Source organism: Elephas maximus, chromosome 2, assembly GCF_024166365.1.
Source record: "Elephas maximus indicus isolate mEleMax1 chromosome 2, mEleMax1 primary haplotype, whole genome shotgun sequence".
Classification (NCBI taxonomy): Eukaryota; Metazoa; Chordata; class Mammalia; order Proboscidea; family Elephantidae; genus Elephas; species Elephas maximus.
Genome location: NC_064820.1, coordinates 125,876,765 through 125,904,097, shown reverse-complemented (window position 1 = coordinate 125,904,097; position 27,333 = coordinate 125,876,765). Strand labels below are relative to the sequence as shown.

Genomic DNA, 27,333 nt, shown 5'->3' with positions numbered 1-27,333 from the left:
GGTCTGGGGACCATGGTTTCAGGGGGCATCTAGGTCAACTGGCATAACAAAGTATATTAAGAAAATGTTCTGCATTCTACTTTGGTGATTGGCATCTGGGGTCTTAAAACCTAGCAAGCCGCCATCTAAGATGCAACGATTGGTCTCAATCCACCTGGAGCAATGGAGAATGAAGAACACCAAAGACACAAGGAAAATATCAACCCAAGAGAAAGAAAGGGCCACGTTAACCAGAGACTCCATCAGCCTGAGACCAGAACTAGATGGTGACTGGCTATAACCAATGAGTACCTTGACAGGGAACAGAACAGAGAATCCCTGACGAAGTAGGAGAAAAGTGGGATGCAGACCTCAAACTCTAGTAAAAAGACCAGGCCTAATGGTCTGACTGAGGCTGCAGGGACCCCAGAGGTCATGGCCCCTGGACTCTGTTAGCCCAAAACTAAAACCACCCTGGAAGCCAACACTTCAGACAAAGATTACACTGAACTATAAGACATAAAATGATACTGGTGAGGCGTGTGCTTCTTAACTCAAGTAGATACATTAAGCAATGTTGGCAGCTCCTTGTCTGGAGGTGAGATGAGAAGGCAGAGGGGACAGGAGCTGGTTGAATGGACACAGGAAATACAGAGTGGAGAGACGGAATGTGTTGTCACACTGTAGGGACAGCAACTAGGGTTACATAACAATATGTGTTGAAGTTTTTGTACGAGAAACTGACTTGAATTGTAAACCTTCACTTGAAGCACAATTTAAAAAAAAAAATTTTTATGAAAAAACTATCTTTCTGAGGAGAGATATAGGGATAGAAGAGAAATGCAAATGAGGTTTTTATGTTCATATATATACATATACACACAAACACACACATATATACACATATATTTACATGTATGTATGTATTCATGTGCTCACCAGTTAAAATTTTAACAAGCACTGAGCTTAGAAACAGAAGTCTGTGCAGACTATCATGGAAGAAAAGTGTATATTTCTTTCTCTTTATTTCTCTTTCTCTTCTTCCCCTCCTCAAAAGACTCCTAGAGCTTTCATTGCTCTCAACTACCAAATTAACAATCCACCATGGTCTGTGATACTCCTAAAAGTATCCCAATGCTTCACAGTTACAGTGTGTCCATTATTCCAAGCAACAGGCAGGCTTTCAGAAGAAGCAAGAGTCTGACTGAAATCACAATTTTTTGAAGACTAATTGTTTTATGGTTGTGATCATCATCAAAACTGCTATAAAAGAGGGCATTTGGTAATTCCAAAATCGTCTCTAACCAAAAATTAAGCAGACAACATGGCAAGGTAAAAAGAACTAGAGCTTTAGGACTAAAGAGACCTCAATTTACATCCTGGCTTGTTGAGCAAGTTACTTAACCTCTCTAAACGCTAATTTGCTGTTGTTGTTCTTAAGTGCCATCAAGTCGGTTTCAACTCGTGGCGACCCTATGCATAACAGAACAAAACACTGCCTGGTCCTGAACCATCCTTACAATCATTGTTATGCTTGAGCTCATTGCTGCAGCCACTGTGTCAATCCACCTCATTGAGGGTCTTCCTCCTTTCCACTGACCCTGTACTCTGCCAAGCATGATGTCCTTCTCCAGGGACTGATCCCTCCTGACATGTCCAAAGTATATAAGACGCAGTCTCAACATCCTTGCCTCTAAGGAACATTCTGGTTGTACTTCTTCCAAGATAGATTTGTTCATTCTTTTGGCAGTCCATGGTATATTCAATATTCTTCGCCAACACCACAATTCAAAGGCGTCAATTCTTCTTCGATCTTCCTTATTCATTGTCCAGCTTTCACATCCATATGATGCGATTAAAAATACCATGACTTGTGTCAGGCACATCTTAGCCTTCAAGGTGACATCTTTGCTCAACACTTTAAAGAGGTCTTTTGAAGCAGATTTATACAATGCCATGCATCCTTTCATTTCTTGACTGCTGCTTCCATGGCTGTTGATTGTGCACCCAAGTAAAATGAAATCCTCCTCAACTTCAATCTTTCCTCCGTTTATCATGATGCTGCCCATTGGTCCAGTTGTGAGGATTTTTGTTTTCTTTATGCTGAGGAGGTGTAATCCATACTGAAGGCTGTGGTCTTTGATCTTCATTAGGAAGTGCTTCAAGTCCTCTTCACTTTCAGCAAGCAAGGTTGTGTCATCTGCGTAATGCAGGTTGTTAATGAGTGTTCCTCCAATCTTGATGCTCCGTTTTTCCTCATATAGCCCAGCTTCTCGGATTATTTGCTCAGCATACAGATTGAATAGGTATGGTGAAAGAATACAACCCTGACACACACCTTTCCTGACTTTAAATCAATCAGTATCCCCTTGTTCTGTCGAAACAACTGCCTCCTGATCTATGTAAAGGTTCCTCACGAGCACAATTAAGTGTTCTGGAATTCCCATTCTTTGCAATATTACCCATAATTTGTTATGATCCACACAGTGGAATGCCTCTGCATAGTCAATAAAACACAGGTAAACATCCTTCCGGCAGTCTCTGTTTTCAGCCAGGATCCATTTGACATCAGCAATGATAGCCCTGGTTCCACATCCTCTTCTGAATCCGGCCTGAATTTCTGGCAGTTCCCTGTCGATACACTGCTGCAGCCGTTTTTGAATGATCTTCAGCAGAATTTTGCTTGCCTGTGATATTAATGATATTGTTCTATAATTTCCATATTCGGTTGGATCAACTTTCTTGGAAATAGGCATAAATATGGATCTCTTCCAGTTAGTTGGCCAGGAAGCTGTCTTCCATATCTCTTGGCATAGACGAGTGCGCACCTCCAGCACTGCATCTGTTTGTTGAAACATCTCAATTGATATTCCATTAATTCCTGGAGCCTTGTTTTTCGCCAATGCCTCAGGGCAGCTTGGAGTTCTTCCTTCAGTACCATCAGTTCCTGATCATATGCCACCTCTTGAAATGGTTGAACATCGACTAATTCTTTTTGGTACAATGGCTCTGTGTATTCCTTCCATCTTCTTTTGATGTTTCCTGGGTCGTTCAATATTTTCCCCATAGAATCCTTCACTACTGCAACTTGAGGCTTGAATTTTTTCTTCAGTTCCTTCAGCTTGAGAAACGCTGAGTGTGTTCTTCCCTTTTGGTTTTCCATCTCCAGCTCTTTGCACATGTCATTATACTACTTTACTTTGTCTTCTCGAGACACCTTTTGAAATGTTCTGTTCAGTTTTTTTCCTTCATCAATTCTTCCTTTTGCTTTAGCTGCTCGACGTTCGAGAGCAAGTTTCAGACTCTTCTCTGACATCCATCTTGGTGTTTTCTTTCTTTCCTGTCTTTTCAATGACCTCTTGCTTTCTTCATGGATGATATCCTTGATGTCATTCCACAACTCATCTGGTCTTTGGTCACTAGTGTTCAATGTGTCAAATCTATTCTTCAGATGGTCTCTAAACTCAGGTGGGATATACTCACGGTCATATTTTGGCTCTCGTGGACTTGCTCTGATTTTCTTCAGTTTCAGCTTGAACCTGCATATGAGCAATTGATGGTCTGTTCCACAGCCAGACCTGGCCTTGTTCTGACTGATGATGTTGAGGTTTTCCATCGTCTCGTTCCACAGATGTAGTCAATTTGATTTCTGTGTGTTCCATCTAGTGAGGTCCATGTGTATAGTCGCCGTTTATGTTGGTGAAAGAAGGTATTTGCAATGAAGAAGTCATAGGTCTTGCAAAATTCTATCATTTGATCTCTGGCATTGTTTCTATCACCAAAGCCGTATTTTCCAACTACAGATCCTTCTTCTTTGTTTCCAACTTTCGCATTCCAATTGCCAGTGATTATCAATGCATCTTGATTGCATGTTCGATCAATTTCAGACTGCAGCAGCTGATAAAAATCTTCTATTTCTTCATCTTTGGCCCTAGTGGTTGGTGTGTAAATTTGAATAATAGTCATATTAACTGGTCTTCCTTGTAGACGTATGGATATTATCCTATCACTAACAGCGCTGTGCTTCATGATAGATCTTGAAATGTTTTTTGACAATGAATGCAACACCATTCCTCTTCAAGTTGTCATTCCCAGCATAGTATATGATTGTCCAATTCAAAATGGCCAATACCGGTCCATTTCAGCTCACTAATTCCTAGGATATCAATGTTTATGCCTTCCATTTCGTTTTTGACCATTTCCAATTTTCCTAGACTCATACTTCGCACATTCCCGGTTCCGATTATTAATGGATGTTTGCAGCTGCTGCTTCTCATTTTAAGTTGTTCCACATCAGCAAATGAAGGTCCTGAAAGCTTTACTCCATCCAAGTCATTAAGGTCGACTCTGCTTTGAGGAGGCAGCTCTTCCCAATCATCTTTTGAGTGCCTTCCAACCTGGGGGGCTAATCTTCCAGCACTATATCAGACAATGTTCCACTGCTATTAATAAGGTTTTCGCTGGCTAATGCTTTTTAGAAGTAGACTTCCGGGTCCTTCTTCCTCATCTTTCTTAGTCTGGAAGCTCAGCTGAAATCTGTTCTCCACGGGTGACCCTGCTGGTATCTGAATACCGGTGGCATAGCTTCCAGTATCACAGCAACACGCAAGCCCCCACAGTACGAGAAACTGACAGACACACGGGGGTAATTTGCTATTCAATGGGAAAAAAAACCTTACCTGGTTAGTATATGCTTACAGAATTGCAGTTATTATTGTTATTAGAAAAAAGCTAAAGTAAGGGGCTAACATGATTGAATGCCTACTGTTACGGGTTGAACTGTGCCCCCCAAAAATATGTCCTGCAAATCCTAAAAGTCTATGCCTATGGTTATAGTTCCATTTGGCACTGGGTTCTCTTTGTTGTGTTAATGAGGCAGGATTAGTGTAAGGTGTATCTTGAGTCAATGTCTTTCGAGATATAAAACAAGCAAGCAAGCAGAGGAAAAATGGGGTAAGACAGATGTTAAGACACGTGGAGGTCTCCAAGGAACCAGAATGCAAAAGCTAAAGAGACAAGGACCTTCCTCCAGAGCCCAGGGGGACAAAAAGCCTTTTCCTAAAGCTAGCATTCTGAACTCAAACTTGTAACCTCCTCAACTGTGAGAAATAAATTTGTTTGTTAAAGCCATCCACTTGTGGCATTTCTGTTATAGCAGCACTAGATAACTGAGACAGAATTTGATACTGGAAGAGTGGGTGTTACCCTAACAGATACATAAAATACGGAAGCGGTTTTAGAATTCGGTAATGGATAGAGACTAGAAGAGTTTTAAGATACCTAATAGTAAAAGCCTAGATTGCTTTTCAGAGACTGCTGGCAATTCTGGTGAGGGCCTGAAACGAAATGAGGAGAGCTATAGAGGAAAGTCTATCATCTTAGAGAATACACAGGGTGTCAGCAACAGAATGCTGCTAGAAACGTGAACGTTAAATGTGCTTTTGGTGAGCCTTTAAAAGAAAATGATGCACATGTGACTGGAGAATGGAAAGAAGGGCGATGCTTTTTATGCAGGGGCAAAGAACTTGCCTGAATTATGTTCAAATGTTCGGTGAAGGGCAGACCTTGCAAATGATGAACCTGGATATCTGGCTGATGAGATTTCTAAGCAAGACCTTAAAGGCGCCGCATGGTTTCTCCTTGCCACTCACAGTAAAATGCGAGAGGAAAAGAGATAGACTTAAAAACGAACTGTACAAAATGAAAACAGAACTTCAGAGATTTGGAAAATTCTGTCATACAAACTAAGGACACATGCCCTATAATGTTTACCAAGGGCGTAGCTACACAATCTTTTGTTAAAGAAATTAAGCACAGGCTTATAGACAGATAGACCTAACCAACTACCACAGCAGAAAACCCATCAGTTTAGACTGACAGAGACAGAGAAAGAAATGAAAGGAGAGAAGACTGTTTGCCTCTTGGAATTCTATGGGCAGGAAACAGGCCAAAGGAGCCACATCTGTTGTCTTCCAAGAAAAGGACCGATCCCGGAGCAGCTCGGAGATCAGCAGAACTGCTGGAAAGAACACGGAAAGCAGGGCCTTCTCGGTTCCAAAGGGTGGAGACACAGTCTCTTGGATCTCAAAGAGTGGGGCCACAGCTTCCTAGGTTTCAGAGAGTTGGATCTTCGCCAACTTGGTTCTGGAGTGTGGGGATGCCGTAAAAGTATGTCAGGGAGATGCGGCTGTCACCAAAGCTGAGGGGACAGGGCTGCCATACCCAAGGGATAGAAGAATGAGCCCTGCTGGGGCCAAGGGGGTGGGGTTGCCATTCAGATGGAATGGGAAAATGGGGCTGCCTAAAGCTGAATGAGTAGAGTTGCCGTCCCAGTGGGCCTGGAAGGCAGAGCCGAAGCCTAGGGCTCAAGGGCCTTCACCCAGAATCCAGACAGCATGGCCAACATCCAGAGTCTGGAGGGCAGTGCCACTGCCTACAGGGTCTCAGAGAACAGAAGGTTATTTTCAAGCATTGAGAGCTAATTTAGTTTGTTCTGCTGCGTCTTAGATTTGTTTGGTGCCCATTACCCCTTCTTTCCCTCCAATTTCTCCCATTTGTAATGGAAATGTCTACCTTTTGCCTGTTCCACCATTGTATTTTGGAAACAGACAACTTGTAGTACAGATTTCACAGGTTCACAGATGAAGAATTTTGTCCCAGGATGGAACACGCCTAATGTCTCACCCATACTTGATTTACATGATTCAGAAGATGAGATTTTGAACTTGGAGTTGACTTAAGACTTTTGGGATGATGTGCTGAGGTGAATGTGTTTTGCATACAGAAAGGATATGAATTTTGAGGGCCAAAGGGTGCAACACTGTGGATTGAATTTTCCCAAAAAAATATGTGTTGTAAATCCTATCCTCTATGCCTGTGGTTATAATCCCACTTGGGAATGGGCTGTCTTTGTTATGCTAATAAGGCAGAACTGGTACAGGGTGTCTCTTGAGTCAATCTCTTCTGAGATATAAAAAAGATGAAGCAAGTGCAAAAGAAAGATGAGCTAAGGCAGAAGCCAAGACACATTGACATCTCTAAGGAATCAGGGAGCAGAAGCTAAAAAGACAAGGATCTTCCTCCAAAAACTGACAGTGAGAAAACTTTCCCCTAGAGCCAGCACTCTAAATTCGGACTTCTAGCCTCCTAAACTGAGAAAATATATTTCTGCTTGTTAAATCCATTTACTTGTGGTATTTCTGTTACAGCAGCACTAGATAACTAAGGTAGTACCTACTATGGGCTCAGGGACATCACTAAATATTTCCATTTATATTATTTCATTTCAGCACTCACTAAAAGTATTTTGAGATTGGCACCTTGGCCACATGCTAATATTTTATTACTTACTGAGCACAAAATGCTAGGCCTTTTCTCTAATACTCAGACATAAATAGATACTCATTTTACTGATGAGTAATCTGAAGCCCACTGATGTTACATAACTTCACCAAGCTTCCAAGATCTAGCAAGACTGATGAACTTACAGTTAAATCTCAGTCTGTTTGATTTACCCACTACAGCAAACCACTTTACAGTCAACAAGTATTTGAATACTATATATACCAAGCAGTAGGGAACAGGGGTGACTAAAACTGACACAATACTCTTCCTCATGGAATTAACAATCAAATGGGGGAGACATTTAACAAATAATTACACAAGCATATAATTTTTACATGATATAAAAACATGTATTTCAAATATGTCTAATAAAATTAATAATAGTGATAACAACAACTAACTCACATAGCACTTACTATCTGACAGGCACTATTTTGTTTTACATATATTTACTCTTTTCTTCCTCACAACAATTCTATGAAGTAATGCTATTAGTATACTCATTTTACAGACAAAGAGGTTAAGGGACAAACAGTTTAAGAGAACTGCCAAAAAAGACTTAGGCTGGGGAGATCAAGTAAGTGACATTTAAGGTGAGATAGAAAAAAACATAGGAACTAGGTGAAAGAGGAAGAATGAGAAGGTTAGAAGGACATTCCAGGCCAAGGGAACTATATATGTGAAATCTCCAAGTCAAAAATGTAGCTTCCTAGAGGGAGAAAAAGGGCAGACATACTTAGTTCCAGAACTGAAGATAAAAGTATGTGTATACACGCACACGCTATATACACCTTTCTCCCATCATCTCCCCAGCTGTTCACAGCTTCTTTTTTCTCCTTCCCATACTGAAGTCAGAAACCAACAGCAACAACTGCAGTAGCAGATGGGACTATATTGGGTACAATTAGCAACTCTCAGGTAGGCACAGGTCTTCTATGAGCAGAAATAGTAGGAAATTGTAGAAAAAAAGTTCGGTTTTCATTTTTTACTTTCATTCCTAAGTGAAGAGATGCCATACTTTATATGTAACCTATAAAAAACAAACAAAACCCTCTATCTATACTTAAGAAAAAAATTAAAAACCACCCAATCAAAAAATGGGCAAAGGACTTAAATAGACATTTCACAAAAGAGACTACTCGAATAGAAAACCAGTACATAAAAAGATGTTCAACCTCATTAGCCATTAAACCAAACCAAACCCGTTGCTGTCGAGTCAATTCCAACTCACAGCAACCCTACAGAACAGAGTAGAACTGCCCCATAGGGTTTCCAAGGAGTGCCTGATGGATTTCAACTGCCGACCTTTTGGTTAGCAGCCAAGTTCTTAACCACTACACCTCAATAGCCACACCTCAATAGCCATTAGGGAGGTCCAAATCAAAGCCACAAGGAGATACTGTCTCACCCCCATTAAAATAGCAATGATCAAAAAAAATGGAAAACAATAGGTGTTGGAGAGGTTGTAGAGAAACTCGAACCCTCACCCACTGCTGGCAGGAATGCAAAATGGAACTAAAGCAACTGTGGAAAACAGCTCAGCAGTTCCTCAGAAAGTTGAACATAAAACTACCATATGACCCAGCGAACCCAATCCTAGGTATATACCCAGAAGGAGTGAAAGCAGGAACACAAAGAGAAACCTGTACGGCAATGTTCATTGCAGCACTTTTCACAATCACCAAAATGTGAAAACAACCTAAACGTTCACCAACAGATGAATAAACAAAATGTGGTATATACATACAATGGAACACCAGTCAGTCATAAAGAGAAATGAAGTCCTGACGCGTGCCACAACATGGATTAACCTTGAAAACATTATGCTGAGCTAAGTAAGTCAGTCACAAAAGAACAAATACTGTATGATCCCACTGAAATGAAATAACCAAACCTATTCTTGTTAGGAGCCGCCGAGTCGGTTCCGACTCACAGCAACCCTACGTACAACAGAACAAAACACTACCCGGTCCTGTGCCGTCTTCATAATCTTTGCTATGCTTGAACCCATTGTTGCAGCCACTGTGTCAATCCATTTCACTGAGGGTCTTCTTCTCTTTCGCTGACCCTCTACTTTATGAAGCATGATGTCCTTCTCCAGGGACTTGTCCTTCCTGCTAACATGTCCAAAGTATGTGAGATGAAGTCTCATCGTTCTTGCTTTTAAGGAGCATTCTGGCTGTACTTCTCCCAAGACAGCAAATATATAGAAACTAAAAATAATTAGTGGTTACCAGGGGTGAGAAGGAGGGGAGTTTTGGCTTAGGGCAAATTGAGTTTATGTTAATGGTGATAGAATACGTTGGAAAAGGAGAGTGAGAATGGTTGTATAACATGAAAAATGTAATCAATATAACTGAATTATACACGTAAAAATTGTTTTAAAAAATCTGGAAGGGCTGGCTCATCCTTAGTACCCCTTCTTTTTCAGAGTTTTACAACCAATTTTTGCTAATTTATTTTACCACTTCAATTTTAGAATCCACTATCTATTTCTAGTATCATCCCCTTCCCCCTAAAAAATAAAGTTGGCATTTTTTAATGGGATAGTATTGTTTTATAAATCAACTTAGAAACGACTGACAACTTTATGATGAGTATTAACCAAAAAGATATTTTGTCTTTCCATTTGTTCAAGTTAGCGTTTTTTGTCCCTCAGGAGACAAAGTTCTCCACATACTGGTTTTGTTAACAGACATTTTATTGCCATAACTGCTATTTTAAATGAGGTCTCCACGTTCCTCATGGAGTCCCTGAGTGGCACAATGGTTAAGCACTCAGCCACTATCTAAAAGGTGGGCAGCTCAAATCCACTCAGAAGTGGAAGAAAGGCCTACTTCTGAAAGATCACAACCACCGAAAACTTATGCAGCACAGCGCTACTCTGAAACACATGGGGTGGCCATGAGTTGGAATCAACACAGAGGCAACTGGTTTGGTTCTCTCTTTTTTTTTTTTTTTGGATTTTCACTTCCCTCCTATCTTCTAAGGGAGTTTTAGTGGTGCAATGGTTAAGCATTTGGCTGCTAACTAAAAGGCTGGAGGTTTGAACACACCCAGCTACTCCACGGGAGAAAGACCCAGCAATCTGCTTCCATAAAGATTACAGCCTTGGAAACCCCATGCTGCAGTTCTACTCTGTCACATGGGTTTACTATGAATTGAAAATCACCTCAATAGCATCTAATAACAATAACAACGTATCTCCTAACTGGAAGTTATGAGTACATATTGAGCCTACTGATTTCTGTGTGTTAACTTTTAATTCCCACTACCTAATCAAATCCCATGTTCCAAATCAGATATAATAAGACTCAAGATTAGCACTTACATAGTGCTTCTCAGAATACAAAACTCTCACACTTTGTAATCCGTATTCACCTTTTCAAAGTTATACAAATTTGCTGGTGTACATCTTTATCTTGCATGTAACCAATGAACACTGAAACTGAACATATAACTACTAGAAATAGCAGTGCATTACCATTAACACAAGAACAACGTCTAGGATAAGCACTTATTCAAGGATAAGAATACATGTGGTAAAATCACACTGGATCCACTTCTCACTATCAGTGTTCAAAGATACCACCACATCCCAAGAATCTTCACAAACATGAAAACTTCCTTATTAAAATTTAATATATTCAGTTTAATCAGGTTTTACAGCTCAGAAGTCATTTTTCACAGAAAATAATACAGCTGGAAAATATATGTTCTGAGATAAGTATACATTAATACGATTTTGTTTAACCATTTTATTACTTAGGCATGCAAGGTACTTTGATTTCTAAATCAAAACCAAGCATATATGTACTTCATTATGCAATTTAAAATGTAATAAAGTATACAGCTTCCTACCTCATCTAAAAACTCATTAAATATACTCTAAATAGACAATGCTTCCACTGTGTAGAAATACAGAAATGATTTACTTATCCATGTTCTTTGTAAACAATTCCTGGTTCAACTAAATGAAGAAATGGATCAGTATTCTATTGTGAAATACTGTCCTTTCTCCCCAGATGAAAGAGATTAAATAAACAAATTATGATCTATAATCTTTACAAAGAAACTCAAAGGGACTACAGTAAGTATAATGGTCATTTTTAAATGCTGATGTAGCTTTAAACTAAACAATCTCATTAATTTTGCCATTTCTTAATGCCAATGTAGCTTCAAATAAATAAGTTTCATTAATACAACTGTGATCCACCTAATTATGCTCTAACTTATTAAGTGAGCTCAAGTATTACTATCTTCTACTCTTACTTGGAAACTTTCAAATGAACATTTTTTTCAAACATAAATGTAAAATTCAGATTCAAGCTAATATTAAGCTACCTAAGAAACTCAGCTGTTTCCAATAGAAAAACCATGTTAATTTCTTTTTGGTAAAAGGAACAGAGTAAAGGAATTTGGTAGGCCTCACATTCTAAAACTTGGATCTCCATTTACAACCCATGATGATATTAATTCTCAACATCGAGATCAGAAATATTTTTCAGTAAAATTTTTAATAAATTATGTGGCCAAAATAATATTTATGATCCTTATTCTCTTCTGTAGATTGTTTTGAACTAAGAAAGGACATGAGAAATGGCTTGAATATTTACCATGTCAGAACAGAATGCTGCTGCGCAAAGGGAGCAACGCCGAATGATTTCCTCTGACCCAGCACTCACTGTTAATGCCTGAACGATTTCATCGTTATGTATGAACCCAAAACATCACGTAGGATATTTATAAATTTCATTTGCAACACACACAGTCCTCTACCTATACAGAATCTACATGACCTGATGTTCAAAGGGCACAGGTACAGTGAAGTAGATGGAAAAAATGTCACTTAAAGACGCAAATCACTTGCAATTTGGGGAAAACAATGAGTATTTCAATGTATTCTGCAGTGTTTCAATGGCAGATATGACATCGTCATGAAAGTATTTACAGGATTTCGATAATAAACTTCCTAACAGTAATTAAAACACATCCCAAGCACTTACCACACATGAAACTGTGCAGTTTAGGAAACAAAGGTGAATAATCACTCAATTTTTCACTTTTAAGATTTTCTTAAATCTATTAATGAGTATCATCATCATCAACTCACAGCGACCCTGTAGGAGAGAGTAGAACTGCCCTATAGAGTTTCCAAGGAGGGCACTTAACCACTATGTATGCCACCAGGGTTTCCAATGAGTCAGAACGACTCAACAGCAGTGGGTTTGGTTTTTCTTTTTGGTTATTAATGAGTAAACATACAAAAATACCTGTGATATAGAAGTCAATGAAAGACTACGAGCAAGGGATTATGAGAATTCTGATGGAGGAAAAGAAATACCGCTAGAGGAATCAGAAAGGTTCATAAAGTTGTGACCCTAATACTCCACAACATGTTTTCTCCTTTTCAAAATGGGCGACCAAGAGCTTGACATAACTAACGCCATGATGAACCTATAAATTTTTCTCCTCCTCTGCCTGTCTCCTCCTTCGCATACCTTTGTTCATGGCTTTGTTTTGACCTAATGCTAATGACTTTGTTCTTTGTTTGACCAGATGCAAATAACTTTGTTTAGTTCTGTCCAACCACCTGTGACTCACAACCCCTCACAGGGAAATCAGAGCCCAGATGTCTGACATGTATATCTTTAGCCTGACAAGGAGATGTCCTGCATGTATCTCTTTAGACTGATAAACAGTCTTTTGTCACTGTCTTGAATTGAATAACTCCTCTGGCTAGGCCATCTGTAGGCTACAAAGACACTTCAAACCCTTGTAAAAATTCTATATAAGCTCTAATGTAAAATTGCTCTTTGGGACTCCACAGAGACAGCCTGTGTTGCTGTTGGGTTTCCGGTGGTGTATACACCTCCTAAATAAACTTTCTCACTCTTTCTAACCTGGAATATGTTTCATTGGCTCAACTGCTCCAGAGCATGGACCCTAATTGCGCAACAAAGTTATAATGAAATGAACCTTAAAGGAGAATAAATGCTTGACTGGCATGCAGGATCAGGACATATAAAACAAGTGAGACTGAAGGTATTCAAGGATGTTTGATCTCTAGCCACTGGTAAGTCTAGAGAAAAGTTCTAAAAAGAAGAGCAGGCTTCTGGTAAAATTTTAGAGGGTTGAGTAATAAGTAGGTAGCATAAGAACAGAGTCAGAAAATAGATGACTATTGACAGAAACACTGAGGGACAGACAAAAGAGATTAAGAGACACAGAAGAAGAGATACTGAAAAGAGACCAAGAGACACCAAGGAGAGACACCAAGGACAGAGACTGAAAGGGACCAAGAAGGACAGTGATAGACAGACATGAGAAAACTAAAGGGTACTTATTTTGTTGGTGTTGGGACTAGAGAGGCTTGTGAATGTTTGCAGGCTACCAAGAGGGAGTAAGGAAGACATCAGCAAGAAAGAAGACTGATAAGACTAATGAAGTATCATCCCAGAATAGAAAGGAAGGGATCAAGAGACAGCATGAGTCAAAACTCACAGGGCTAAAAAGGAAACACACAATGAATAGCATTAATCAAGCTAAACAGTAAAGAAGGACAAAGGTCATATGATACAATTCAAGGTGACACTATTTAGCACAAAGAAAAACCTCAATGAAAGTTTGCTGAAAAAAATTACTGAAAGAGTATTAATAAGTCAATCAATGTCTACTTGTCAGCCTCAACCAAGTTCTGAGTATTTTATCAACAGCCTAGATACAGAGAAGACATGCTTATCACTCTTGCAGCCAGCCTTAGATTTCAACTGTCAGCTTGACCATCATCAATTTTATAACTTCTAGGCACTGCAAACACAACTTCATTCAAAGATAAACTTTGGTTGGTCCCACCTATTCGCTCAGCTATTCAAGCCAAAGTGCTGAGTTCATCAAATACTTTTTTCTCCATCATCCTCTACATTCAACCACTTCCCACACATAGCAGCCAGTGATCTCTTAAAAATGTAAACCAGACCACTTCAATGGACTGCCTCTGCAATTAGCATAGAATCTCTAAATGTCTAACCTCCCATCCACTACCATCAAGTAGATTTCCACTCATAGCGACCCACGGGGTTTCCAAGGTCGTAAATGTCTATGGAAGCCGATTGCCACATCATTCTCCCACAGAGCCACTGACAGTTTCAAACCACTGACATTTCCGTTAGCAGTCGATCACTTTAACCACTGCACCACCACATCTCCTAAACTTCTAACCTAAAAAAAAAAAGACACTGCCATGTAGTCGATTCCAACTCATAGCAACCCTACAGGACAAAGGAGTTTCCAAGAAGCTCCTGGTATATTCAAACTGCTGACCTTTTGGTCAGCAGCCACAGCTCTTAAAAACCAAAAATCCAAACCCATTGCCGTGGAATCAATTCTGACTATCAGTGACCATAAAGGACAGAGTAGAACTACCCCATGGGGTTTCAAAGGCTATAATCTTTGTAGAAACGGACTGTTCCACATCTTTCTCCTGTGGAGGGGCTAGTGGGTTCAAACCACCTACCTTCTGCTTAGCAGCTGTCTTCTAGTGTTGCTATAACAGAAATACCACAAGTAGATGGCTTTAACAAAGAGAAATTTATTTTTTCACAGTAAAGTAGCCTAAAAGTTCACATTCAGGGCATCAGCTCCAGGGGAAGGCTTTCTCTCTGTGTCAGCGTTCTTATCCATCTTCCCCCAGACCAGGAGCTTCTCTGCGTAGGGACCCCAAGTCCAAAGGACACGCTCTGCTCCCACTACTGCTTTCTTGGTGGTATGAGGTTCCCATGTCTTTCTGCTTGCTTCTCTCTTTTATATCTCAAAAGAGACTGGCTTAAGACACCATCTAATCTTGTAGACCTCATCAATATAATTGCTGCTAATCCATCTTATTACATCATAGTGATAGGATTTACAATGTATAGGAAAATCACATAAAACAGTGGATGATCACACAATACTGAGTATCATGGCCCAGCTAATTTGACAGATATTTTTGGGGGACACGATTCAATCCATGACAGCAGCTGAACACTTAACCACTGCACCACCAGGAACCCTTAGAGACCTACAAACCCTTTAGAGACCTACAAGGCCTTGCATATTCTAACTCTTTATGAGGTACCAAAAACCAAACCCAAACTCGTTGCCATTGAGTCAATTCCAACTCATAGTGACCTAAAGGATAGAGCAGAACTGCCCCATAAGATTTACCAAGTGGCAGCTGATATATTTGAATTGCCGACTTTTTTTGGTTAGCAGCTGTAGCTCTTAACCACTATGCCACCAGGGCTCCTCGTGGGGTACAGAAAGTAATTTAACCTTATATTCTGGGTTCCTGAGAGTTGGACTACACAGAGGCTCACTTAGGGGCCTGATACTGTACAAATGATGATGTAATTTACCATGGCCACGAGGTGAGGTCAATAACAGCCCCAAGGACAGAGGTTCACCTGGGCACCTGATGCTGACTAAGCCTCACAAACTGTGGCCACATGGTGAGGCAGATAAAAGCCCTGAAAATTAAGGGTCAGGGAGATTCCTACTCAGTGACCATCACAAGAGAGGGTAGTGTATCCCTCTCTGTGACATGAAAGCTCTCCTTTGTGACTGCTCCCAGACCTTGCCCTATGCATCATCTTCATTTGTATTGTTTTTTGTTATATTAAAGTTGTTATCACAGGTATGGTGTTTCCCATGAGCAGTGAGACATTCCAGCGAATTACAGGACCATACCATGACTCGTCTGTCATACTGTGGCAGCTTGCGTGTTGCTGTGATGCTGGAAGCTATATCACCAGTGTTTCAAAAGCCAACAGGGTCACCCATTGCGGACACGCTTTAGTGGAGCTTCCAGACTGAGACAGACTGGGAATAAGGATGTGGCAATCTACTTCTAAAAAAGTCAGCCAGTGAAAACCTTATGAAAAGCAGCATAACATTGTTTGATATAGTGCCAGAAAATGAGCCCATCAGATTGGAAGGCACTCAAAACACGACTGGGGAACAGTTGCCTCCTCAAAGTAGAGTTGACAGTGATAACTTAGATGGGCTAAAGCATTTGGAACCTTCATTTGCTGATGTGGCAAGATTCAAAATGAGAAGAAACAGCTGCAAACATCTGTCACTAATAGTAACGTGAACCTAGGAAAATGAAATGGAACGCTTGAAGATCGATATCCTGGGCATTAGTGAACTGACATATACTGGTACTGGCCATTTTCACCAACCATATGGTCTACTGTGCCAGGAATGAAAGACTGAAAAGGAACAGCGTAGTGTACATTGTCAAAAAGAACATTTCAAGATCTATCCTGAAGTACCATGCTGTCAGTGATAAGATAATATCCATACACCTACAAGGAACATCAGTTAATAGGACTATTATTCAAATTTATGCACCAGTCACTAATGCCAAAGATGAAAAAACTGAAGATTTTTACCAATTTCTGCAGTCTGAAATTGACCAAACATGTAATCAAGATGCACTGATAATTACTGTAGACTGGAATGCAAAAGTTGGAAACAAAGAAGGACTAGTAGTTGGAAAATAAGGCCTTGGTGAAAGAGACACCAGAGATCACATGATCGAATTTTGCCAGATCAATGACCTATTCATTGAAAATACCTTTTTTCAGCCACATAAACGGTGATTATACACGTGGACCTCACCAGATGGAACACACAGTAATCAAATCAACTATATCTGTCAGAACAAGGCCAGGGGCTGACTGCAGAACAAACCATCAATTGCTCAGATGCAAGTTCGAATTGAAGCTGAGAACATTAAAACAAGTCCATGAGAGCCAAATTACAATCTTTAGCATATCCCACCTGAATTTAGAGACTATCTCAAGAATAGAGATTTGACACACTGAACACTAACGACCAAAGACCTGACGAGTTGTGGAATGACATCAAGGACATCATACATGAAAGAAGCAAAAGGTCATTAAAAAGACAGGAAAGGAAGAAAAGACCAAAATGGATTTCAGAAGAGTCTCTGAAACCTGCTCTAAAATGTAGAGTAGCTAAAGTGAACAGAAGAAATGATGAGGTAAAAGAGCTGAACAAAAGACTTCAAATAGTGGCTCGAGAAGACAAAGTACTATAATGAAATGTGCAAAGATCCGGATTTAGAAAACCAAAAGGGAAGAACATGCTTGGCATTTCTCAAGCTGAAAGAACTGAAGGAAACCTTCAAGCCTCGAGCTGCAATTCTGAAGGTTCTATGGGGGAAATATTGAATGACCAAGGAAGTACTGAAAGAAGATGGAAGGGATACACAGAGTCACTATACCAAAAATGACTGGTTGATAGTCAACCATTTCAGGAGGCAGCATATGATCAAGAACCAGCAGTACTGAAGGAAGAAGTCCAAGCTGCACTGAAGGCATTGACAAAAAACAAGCCTCCAGAAATTGAAAGAATACCAATTAAAACGTTTCAAAACAAATGGATGCAATGCTGGAAGTGCCCATTCACCTATGCCAAGAAAATTTAGAAGACAGCTAATTGGCCAACTGACTGGAAGAGATCCTTATTTGTGCCCATTCCAAAGAAAGAATATCCAACAGAACGCGGAAATAATCGAACAATATCACTAAAATCACACACAAGTAAAATTTTGCTGAAGATAATTCAAAAGCAGTTGCAGCAGTACATCAACAGAGAATTGCCAGAAATTCAAGCTCGATTCAGAAGAGGACATGGAACAAGGGATATCACTGCTGATGTCAGGTGGATCTTGGCTGAAAGCAGCAAATACCAGAAAGATACGTGTTTTATCGACTATGCAAAGGCATTTGACTGTGTGGATCATAACAAATTATGGATAACATTGCAAAGAATGAGAATTCCAGAACACTTAATTGTGCTCATGCAGAATCTGTACACAGAACAAGAGGCAGTCATTCAAACAGAACAAGAGGATACTGTATGGTTTAAAATCAGGAAAAGTGTGCATCAAGGTTGTATTCTTTCACCATACTTATTCGATCTGTATGCTGAGCAAATATCTGAGAAACCAGACTATATGAAGAAAAACATGGCATCAGGATTGGAGGAAGATCAATCAGTAACATGCAGATGACATAACCTTGCTTGCTGAAAGTGAAGAGAACTTGAAACACTTATTGATGAAGATCAAAGACTACAGCCTTCAGTACGGACTACATCTCAACATACAGAAAATAAAAATGCTCATACTGGACCAGTAAGCAAAATCACGATAAATGAAGAAAAGATTGAAGTTGTCAAGGATTTCATTTTACTTGAATCCACAATCAACACCCACGGAATCAGCAGTAAAGAAATTAAGCGACGTATTGCACTGGGCAAATCTGCTGCAAAAGACCTTAAACTGTTAAAAAGCAAAGATGTCACTTGGAGGACTAAGGTGCCATGGTATTTTCAATCACCTCACATGCATGCGAAAGGTGGACAATGAGTAAGAAAGATCCAAGAAGAACTGATGCCTTTGAATTACGGTGACAGTAAAAAAAATACCGAAAATATCATGGACTGCCGGAAGAACAAACAAATCTGTTTTGGAAGAAGTACAGACAGAATGTTCCTCAGAAGCAAGGATGGAAAGGATTTATCTTATGTACTTTAACATGCTATTTCTATAAGTGATCTGCTCTCGTTGTTCACTATTTACCTTCTATAACCAATAAACCAAACTCATTGCCGTCGAGTTGATTCCAACTCATAACGACCTTATAGAACAGAATAGAACCTCCCATAGGGTTTCCAAGACTGAAATCTTTACAGAAGCAGACTGCCACAGCTGTTGAGTTTGAACCCCCAATATTTTGGCTAGCAGCTGAGTGCTTAACCGCTGTGCCACCAGGTTACCTTCTATAAATAATAATAGCTTTCAGTTACCAATACTGTATAAATATCTTGTGTGTACAGTCCAATCAGATTGATAGTAGAGTCCTCATCCTAACAATCTCATGATTGAGTGGGATTTGGAGTCAGTGAAAATGAGGACAACCCTCAACAAGATAGACTGACACTGTGGCTGCAACAATAGGCTCAAACATAGCAACCATTCTGAGGATGGTGCTGGACTGGGCAGTGCTTCGTTCTGTTGTACATAGGGTTGCTATGAGTCAGTATCAACTTGACAGCACCTAACAATGACAACGCAGGATGAAAAGGAGTGGTGGGGGCTGACTTGTTGAAAGTGGAGGGGGTCATGTAGACGTCCAGGCCTGCAGCTGGTACACTAATGGGGTGTAGGAAAACCCCAGGTTTTGGAGTCAGCTGGTCTGAAGTTGAGGGAGATATGTGGACTCCGAAGCCTGTAGCTGGTAACCGCTGACCCAGCGCCAGGTAGCTAGGGGTGAGAGAAAGAAGGGACCAGCTGATCCGAAGTGAATGAAGTCATGTGGACTTCCAAACTTGCAGGCAGTTCCCGCTGACCCAGCTCTGGGTAGCTGGGGATGAGCAAGGGAATAGCTACGTGGGCGGCTGTGATCTGAACTAAACAGAGAAGGGAAGCTGATATTTCCACAGGATGCAGCTGGCGTGTGGAGTGGGGTTTGTTATTCACCACATAATCTGGCATGAGAAGTAAGTGATTTTAGTCTCCCTGGACTGGTTTACACACTCCTGCTCCAACTCTCCAACTTCATTTCTATATATTACTTCATTTCCATATATTACTATCAGTCCAGCCATCATTTTGTAGACTTTGCATTTGCTGATCCTGCTACCAAGAATACTCTTCCTCAATTTCATGTCTTCAATTCCTTCAGGTCTCAGCTTGAATTTCACTTTCTCAGTGAAATCTTCCTTAATACTCCCACATCCAAATCAGTGGAAACCAGGCTCCATCCTGTTAATAGCTCATAAGCATTCTGTATGCTTTCTTCCCAATACTTAATCACAATACGGAATCATTTATTTGCTCCATGTCTACCTCCCTGAACTGTGTGCATAAACGCACATACATATACATATGTATATACATATGTATATACAGGTTGTACCTCCAAATCCCACTCAATCATGAGATTGTTAGGATGAGGACTCTACTATCAATCTGATTGAACTGTACACACAAGACACTTATACAGTATTGGTAACTGAAAGCTATTATTATTATTATTTATAGAAGGTAACCTGGTGGCAAAGCAGTTAAGCACTGAGCTGCTAGCCAAAATGTCAGGGGTTCAAACTCAACAGCTGTGGCAGTCTGCTTCTGTAAAGATTTCAGTCTTGGAAACCCTATGGGAGGTTCTATTCTGTTCTATAAGGTCGTTATGAGTTGGAATCAACTCGACGGCAATGAGTTTGGTTTATTCGTTATAGAAGGTAAATAGTGAACAACGAGAACAGATCACTTATAGAAAGCAAACAGTAAACAACAGGAGTAGATTTTAAATGAACCAGTCCCCTCCATCCCTACGAGTACGCCACTTAGCATCATACGGGAGGAACCCACTTACGTCTAAAAGGGGACTCATCCGCCCTTCTTAAATTACCCATGTCCATTTCTGTGTCACTAGGTGGGCACGTGTCTCATGCAGGTGTCTCTCTGTCTCTCAACACTTGTGCCATCAGGCCCGGTTGGGCAGAGATAGCTGTCTCCCCCCATCTCTCTCTGCAGCTTGTCTTGGTCAGGTCTAGCCCCCTGTGCTTACTGATCTAGCTCTCAGCCAGAAGCTTCAGGACAACCCTGGGCCAGTGCCAGGGTTAGGCTGGCATCACAACAGTTCTTGAGGCAAAACTTTTATGGTGTATGCCCAAGGCTCTGTGGGCCTCCTCTCAGCCCCAACACTGCAGCTTGCTCTGCTCAGGAGTCCACATGTACAGGTTCAGATTGCTGCTGCTTCCCCTTTACGAAGGGAGCAGTAACCAGCTCTGTTGGCAACGTCCTGCCCAGTGGTCCCCAGCTCCACTCCATGAGCCAACTCTGCCCACTACCACTATCTCAGTGGCCAACTCACCCACCACCATCCTCTACTGGTCTCATGGTTCCCGCCACTTGCACCACTGCTGCAGTTGCTCTGCCATGTAGTTCTGCTATGGTTGCAGCCATTTCTCTCTCAGTCTTCAATGTTATCAGCTCAGTGTTGCAACCCTTAAGCTGTATTATGGTTCTTTTAGGAGATTCTCAGCACAGGGCCCCATGTCCAAAGGGTGCACTTCCCTCCTGGCTCTCATGGATCAAGAAGCTCGGTGTTCTATGGTTTTTATCAGTCACTGGGTGAGCCCCCAGCCAATTCTGGTAAAGGTCAGACTAAGCGGGGCTTCCACAGCCAATTCAGGTAAAGGTCAGACTGGGTGCACTCACTTCCCCAGCCAATCTGAGTAAAGGTCAACTACTGGGCAGGCGCCCCCCACCAGCCAATATGTGTAAAGGCAGGCTGTAAACCGACCAGTCCTTGCAAGCCACTTATGCAGAAAAACAAAAAGACCAATCCTTTGCAAGCTGCTTATGCATACAGCAAACTGACCAAACCCCTGCAAGTTGCTTATGTAGATAACAAATTGACCAATTTCTTGCAATCCACTTACGTGGATAAAAAACCAACCAATCCTTTAGCAGAATGAGGTCCAAATGATAATTCTGGGAGAATTACAAACCCAGGGCCAGAGAGGCCACATAAAATAAAAAACCCACTGCACTACACTCTCCTAATATATTGTAGGCACCAAGAAGCCAGAGACTGCTAAAACTTGAAGTGCCTAGTACTTTGTAGATACTCAGTTATTGGGGCGAATAGTAAATTAAGAGCATTTTTGCAATGTTTTCTTCTCATCAGACTGAATAAAGTGTCCAGAGAATGGATAAAACCGAAAAAACCCAACCCATTTCCATCAAGTCGATTTTGACTCACAGTGACCCTATAGGACAGAGCAGAGCTGCCTGATAGGGTCTCCATGGCTATAATCTTCATGGAAGCAGTCTGCCACATCTTTCTCCTTCAGAGCGGCTAGTGGGTTCGAACTGCCAACCTTTCGGTTAGCAGACAGGCACTTTAACCACTGCACCACCAGGGCTCCTTAGAGAATAGATAAGGAATATAAGCAAAGCACAACCTTCAGAAAATTGAGAACCATGTTAGTAATGGGAGGGACATCGTAAAAACTGGCAATCAAATAACAAAAATCCACTGAGTACCTGTATATATACTAGTTGCTGAGTATGCAGTAGTAAATAAGAAAACAGATGATGGATAGTGTATTCAAATTCTCAAATACAAACTCTCGATTCTCAAAAAAAGTTTGTTTTAATAAACAGCTTTATGGATTTTAAAAAAAAAAAGCTTTCCCAAAAGTATCTTGTTTTCAGTTGTTTACAAAAATGTCAGTGAAAGCTGCAGTTAGGATGCGTGGAGGAGAGGGGAGAAATACAATTCCAGGCTTCCATTTCCAGATTACAGGTCCAGGAGGCACAGTCTTGATGCCTCGAAGCATAATGGCAATAGCAACAACAAAGATGACCACAATCATGGTGATGGCTAGGTTTTCTTGGCTGATCATGTGAATGTCCACCTACTACTGCTAAGCTGGTCACACAGTATTTCAAAACAGGGCTTCAAAAGTTAGCAGAAGAGATGCTATTGCTCCCAGTGTACACTAGGGGAAAAAATGATGAACTAAGGGCTACAGACTTAATTTGCATTGCACCTTCAGACAAATAATTTCACCTCCCTAGGTCTCACTTCCTACAACTCTTTAAGATGAGAGGTTTGGACCAGATTCTCCATAAGGATCCCTGTAGCTCTAGTCATAGCTCAGAAAAAAATCAGATAAGGAAATATATGCCAAAATTAAATGCTCTCTGCTACTGGAATGATGACAAATAATGGAAGTTTTCATATCTTTTAAATCTCTTAAAACCAGGGCTCTGAATTTTAAAGCAACAGGGTAAAGATGTTCTGTATTCCCAAAATTAAAATACCATAATTGAAATTTTACTCTTTCATTCTTGAATTATTAAAATATTCCACATTAAATTTCAACTAAACCAATAATGCAGCTCACCGATACTGTTATGTCCTCGGTTTTTCTCTTAGCACTGGAGTCAAACAAGACATTTCTCCCTCGCCTTTCACAGTCTTGATACACAATCAGTCGAATTTGGCTGGGGTCAAACTCTGGCAAAGGCCAACTTGAAAGAAAAATAAAAATCCATTATAGTTACTGTAATAAATATTCCACATAAATTCTTAAAAATAAAACCTATATAATGAAATCCAATGCTGTATTACTGATTAAAAAAATACATGTCAGATGTTTAAATAATCGCTGTTTAGCTTCCAGGCTGAAAAGTTAACACAGCTGTGATATATGAGATTAAAAAGTAAAAATAAAGTTGTGAAAGTATCATTTAGTGTATATAAAATATAATCATCTTATATCAATTAAAAATAGCAAACTTAATAAAAATACATAAGCACACTTAACATATACTCATTTCATGGCATGGACCCAGATGACATAAGGTTAACTCATATTTTTAAATAGCTTTGTTAATGTTTCTTCAATGCAGAAACGTGAAAACAGAAACTTTTCAGATTAAATAACAGCAGCTATGTACTTATAAAATGTAACAAGAAAGAAATAACTAAGTGTTAATTAGAACTCTCATCTACTGCCTATAGAAGTATAAGCTGGCACACCTTTTTAGAAAACAGATTTTTATTTATTAATACATATATAAATTGAAAAAAAAAATCTAGTAAAATTGAACTTGACTCAGAAATTCCACTCCAGAAAAGTTTACCATAAGAATGTTCACGGACTGGAGAAACTCTGAGAATATGGTCTCCGGACACTCTTATAGCTCAGTAATGAAGTCAGTCCTGAGGTTCACCCTTCAGCCAAAGATTACACAGGCCCATAAAACAAAACAAGACTAAATGGGCACACTAGCCCAGGGGCAAGGATGAGAAGGCAGAAAGGGGACAGGAAAGCTGGTAATGGGAACCCAAGGTGGAGAAGGGGAGAGTGTTGACATGTTGTGGGGTTGACAACCAATGTCACAAAACAATATGTGTATTAATTGTTTAATGAGAAACTAGTTTGCTCTATAAACCTTCATCTAAAGTACAATTAAAAAAAAAATCTTCACAGCAGCACTGTTCAAAATAGCTAAAAACTCAAAACAATTCAAATGTTCATCAACATTAGGATGGGTAAGTATACTATGGTATATTCATACTATGAAATACTACATGACAAAGACAATGAATAAGCTACAGTCACAGGCAAAGGCATGAGACCGTGAGCAAAAGAAGTCAGACACACACACACACACACACACACACACAAAGTAACTACTGTATTTTTCCATTTTCTATAAAGGTTTAAAACAGGCCAGGTTTTGTCCAGGGATGCATACTTACTCTTTAAAACTATTAAGGAACAACTCAACAATAAAAAGACAAAGAGAGGGGCGGAGCCAAGATGGCAGACTAGGCAGACGCTACCTCGGATCCCTCTTACAACAAAGACACGGAAAAACAAGTGAATCGATCACATACATAACAATCTATGAACCCTGAACAACAAACACAGATTTAGAGATGGAGAACGAACTAATACGGGGAAGCAGCAATTGTTTCCAGAGCCTGGAGCGAGCGTACCAGTCAGGTACGGCACAAGCACAGAGAGCTGCTCCACCCCCCTGAACTAACCCCGGGAGGGAGACCAGCCGGTTCCGCGGGCGGCATGGGACGCAGCCGGTAGGAGAAGTCCCCGGGAGGCAGTGACTGGTCTTGGAGCAGAAAGAGCAGCGTCCGAGCCGGGGAACCGTCCCGCAGGGATTTGGACTGGACACAGAGGATTTTCTGGAAAAACTAGTTTCCCAGTGATGGCTCGGAGACAGCAGTCCATATCAAACCACTTAAAGAAGCAGACCATGACAGCTTCTCCAACCCCCAAAACAAAAGAATCAAAATCTTTCCCAAATGAAGATACAATCTTGGAATTATCAGATACAGAATATAAAAAACTAATTTACAGAATACTTAAAGATATCACAAATGAAATTAGGATAACTGCAGACAAAGCCAAGGAACACACTGATAAAACTGTTGAAGAACTCAAAAAGATTATTCAAGAACATACTGGAAAAATTAATAAGTTGCAAGAATCCATAGAGAGACAACATGTAGAAATCCAAAAGATTAACAATAAAATAACAGAATTAGACAACGCACTAGGAAGTCAGAGGAGCAGACTCCAGCAATTAGAATGCAGACTGGGACATCTGGAGGACCAGGGAATCAACACCAACATAGCTGAAAAAAAATCTGATAAAAGAATTAAAAAAAATGAAGAAACCCTAAGAATTATGTGGGACTCTATCAAGAAGGATAACCTGCGGGTGATTGGAGTCCCAGAACAGGGAGGGGGGACAGAAAACACAGAGAAAATAGTTGAAGAACTCCTGACACAAAACTTCCCTGACATCATGAAAGACGAAAGGATATCTATCCAAGATGCTCATCGAACCCCATTTAAGATTGATACAAAAAGAAAAACACCAAGACATATTATCATCAAACTCACCAAAACCAAAGATAAACAGAAAATTTTAAAAGCAGCCAGGGAGAAAAGAAAGGTTTCCTTCAAGGGAGAATCAATAAGAATATGTTCTGACTACTCAGCAGAAACCATGCAGGCAAGAAGGGAATGGGACGACATATACAGAACACTGAAGGAGAAAAACTGCCAGCCAAGGATCATATATCCAGCAAAACTCTCTCTGAAATATGAAGGCGAAATTAAGATATTTACAGACAAACACAAGTTTAGAGAATTTGCAAAAACCAAACCAAAGCTACAAGAAATACTAAAGGATATTGTTTGGTCAGAGAACCAATAATATCAGATATCAGCACAACACAAGGTCACAAAACAGAACGTCCTGATATCAACTCAAATAGGGAAATCACAAAAACAAATTAAGATTAATTAAAAAAAAATACACATAAGAGGGAATCATGGAAGTCAATAGGTAAAAGATCACAATAATCAAAAAGAGGGACTAAATACAGGAGGCATTGAACTGCCATATGGAGAGTGATACAAGGCGATATAGAACAATACAAGTTAGGTTTTTACTTAGAAAAATAGGGGTAAATAATAAGGTAACCACAAAAAGGTATAACAACTCTATAACTCAAGATAAAAGCCAAGAAAAACGTAACGACTCAACTAACATAAAGTCAAGCACTATGAAAATGAGGATCTCACAATTTACTAAGAAAAACGTCTCAGCACAAAAAAGTATGTGGAAAAATGAAATTGTCAACAACACACATAAAAAGGCATCAAAATGACAGCACTAAAAACTTATTTATCTATCATTACGCTGAATGTAAATGGACTAAATGCACCAATAAAGAGACAGAGAGTCACAGACTGGATAAAGAAACACGATCCATCTATATGTTGCCTACAAGAGACACACCTTAGACTTAGAGACACAAACAAACAAACTCAAAGGATGGAAAAAAGTATATCAAGCAAACAATAAGCAAAAAAGAAGAGGAGTAGCAATATTAATTTCTGACAAAATAGACTTTAGACTTAAATCCACAATAAAGGATAAAGAAGGACACTATATAATCATAAAAGGGACAATTGATCAGGAAGACATAACCATATTAAATATTTATGCAGCCAATGACAGGGCTGCAAGATACATAAATCAAATTTTAACACAATTGAAAAGCGAGATAGATACCTCCACAATTATAGTAGGAGACTTCAACACACCACTTTCGGAGAAGGACAGGACATCCAGTAAGAAGCTCAACAGAGACACGGAAGATCTAATTACAACAATCAACCAACTTGACCTCATTGACTTATACAGAACTCTCCACCCAACTGCTGCAAAATATACTTTTTTTTCTAGTGCACATGGAACATTCTCTAGAATAGACCACATATTAGGTCATAAAACAAACCTTTGCAGAGCCCAAAACATCGAAATATTACAAAGCATCTTCTCAGACCACAAGGCAATAAAACTAGAGATCAATA

At 40.0% G+C, this 27,333-nt stretch overlaps 1 protein-coding gene across 2 annotated transcripts in view; it reads right to left on the bottom strand.

Moving 5' to 3' along the window:
- Positions 1 to 27,333, bottom strand: part of FNIP1 (folliculin interacting protein 1) — a 172,092-nt gene that overhangs the window by 61,939 nt on the left and 82,820 nt on the right. For both annotated transcript variants that reach the window (XM_049872982.1, XM_049872992.1), the window contains exon 2: positions 23,320 to 23,446. In XM_049872982.1, the coding sequence (XP_049728939.1) occupies positions 23,320 to 23,446 (127 nt within the window). The remainder of the gene's footprint in view (positions 1 to 23,319; positions 23,447 to 27,333) is intronic.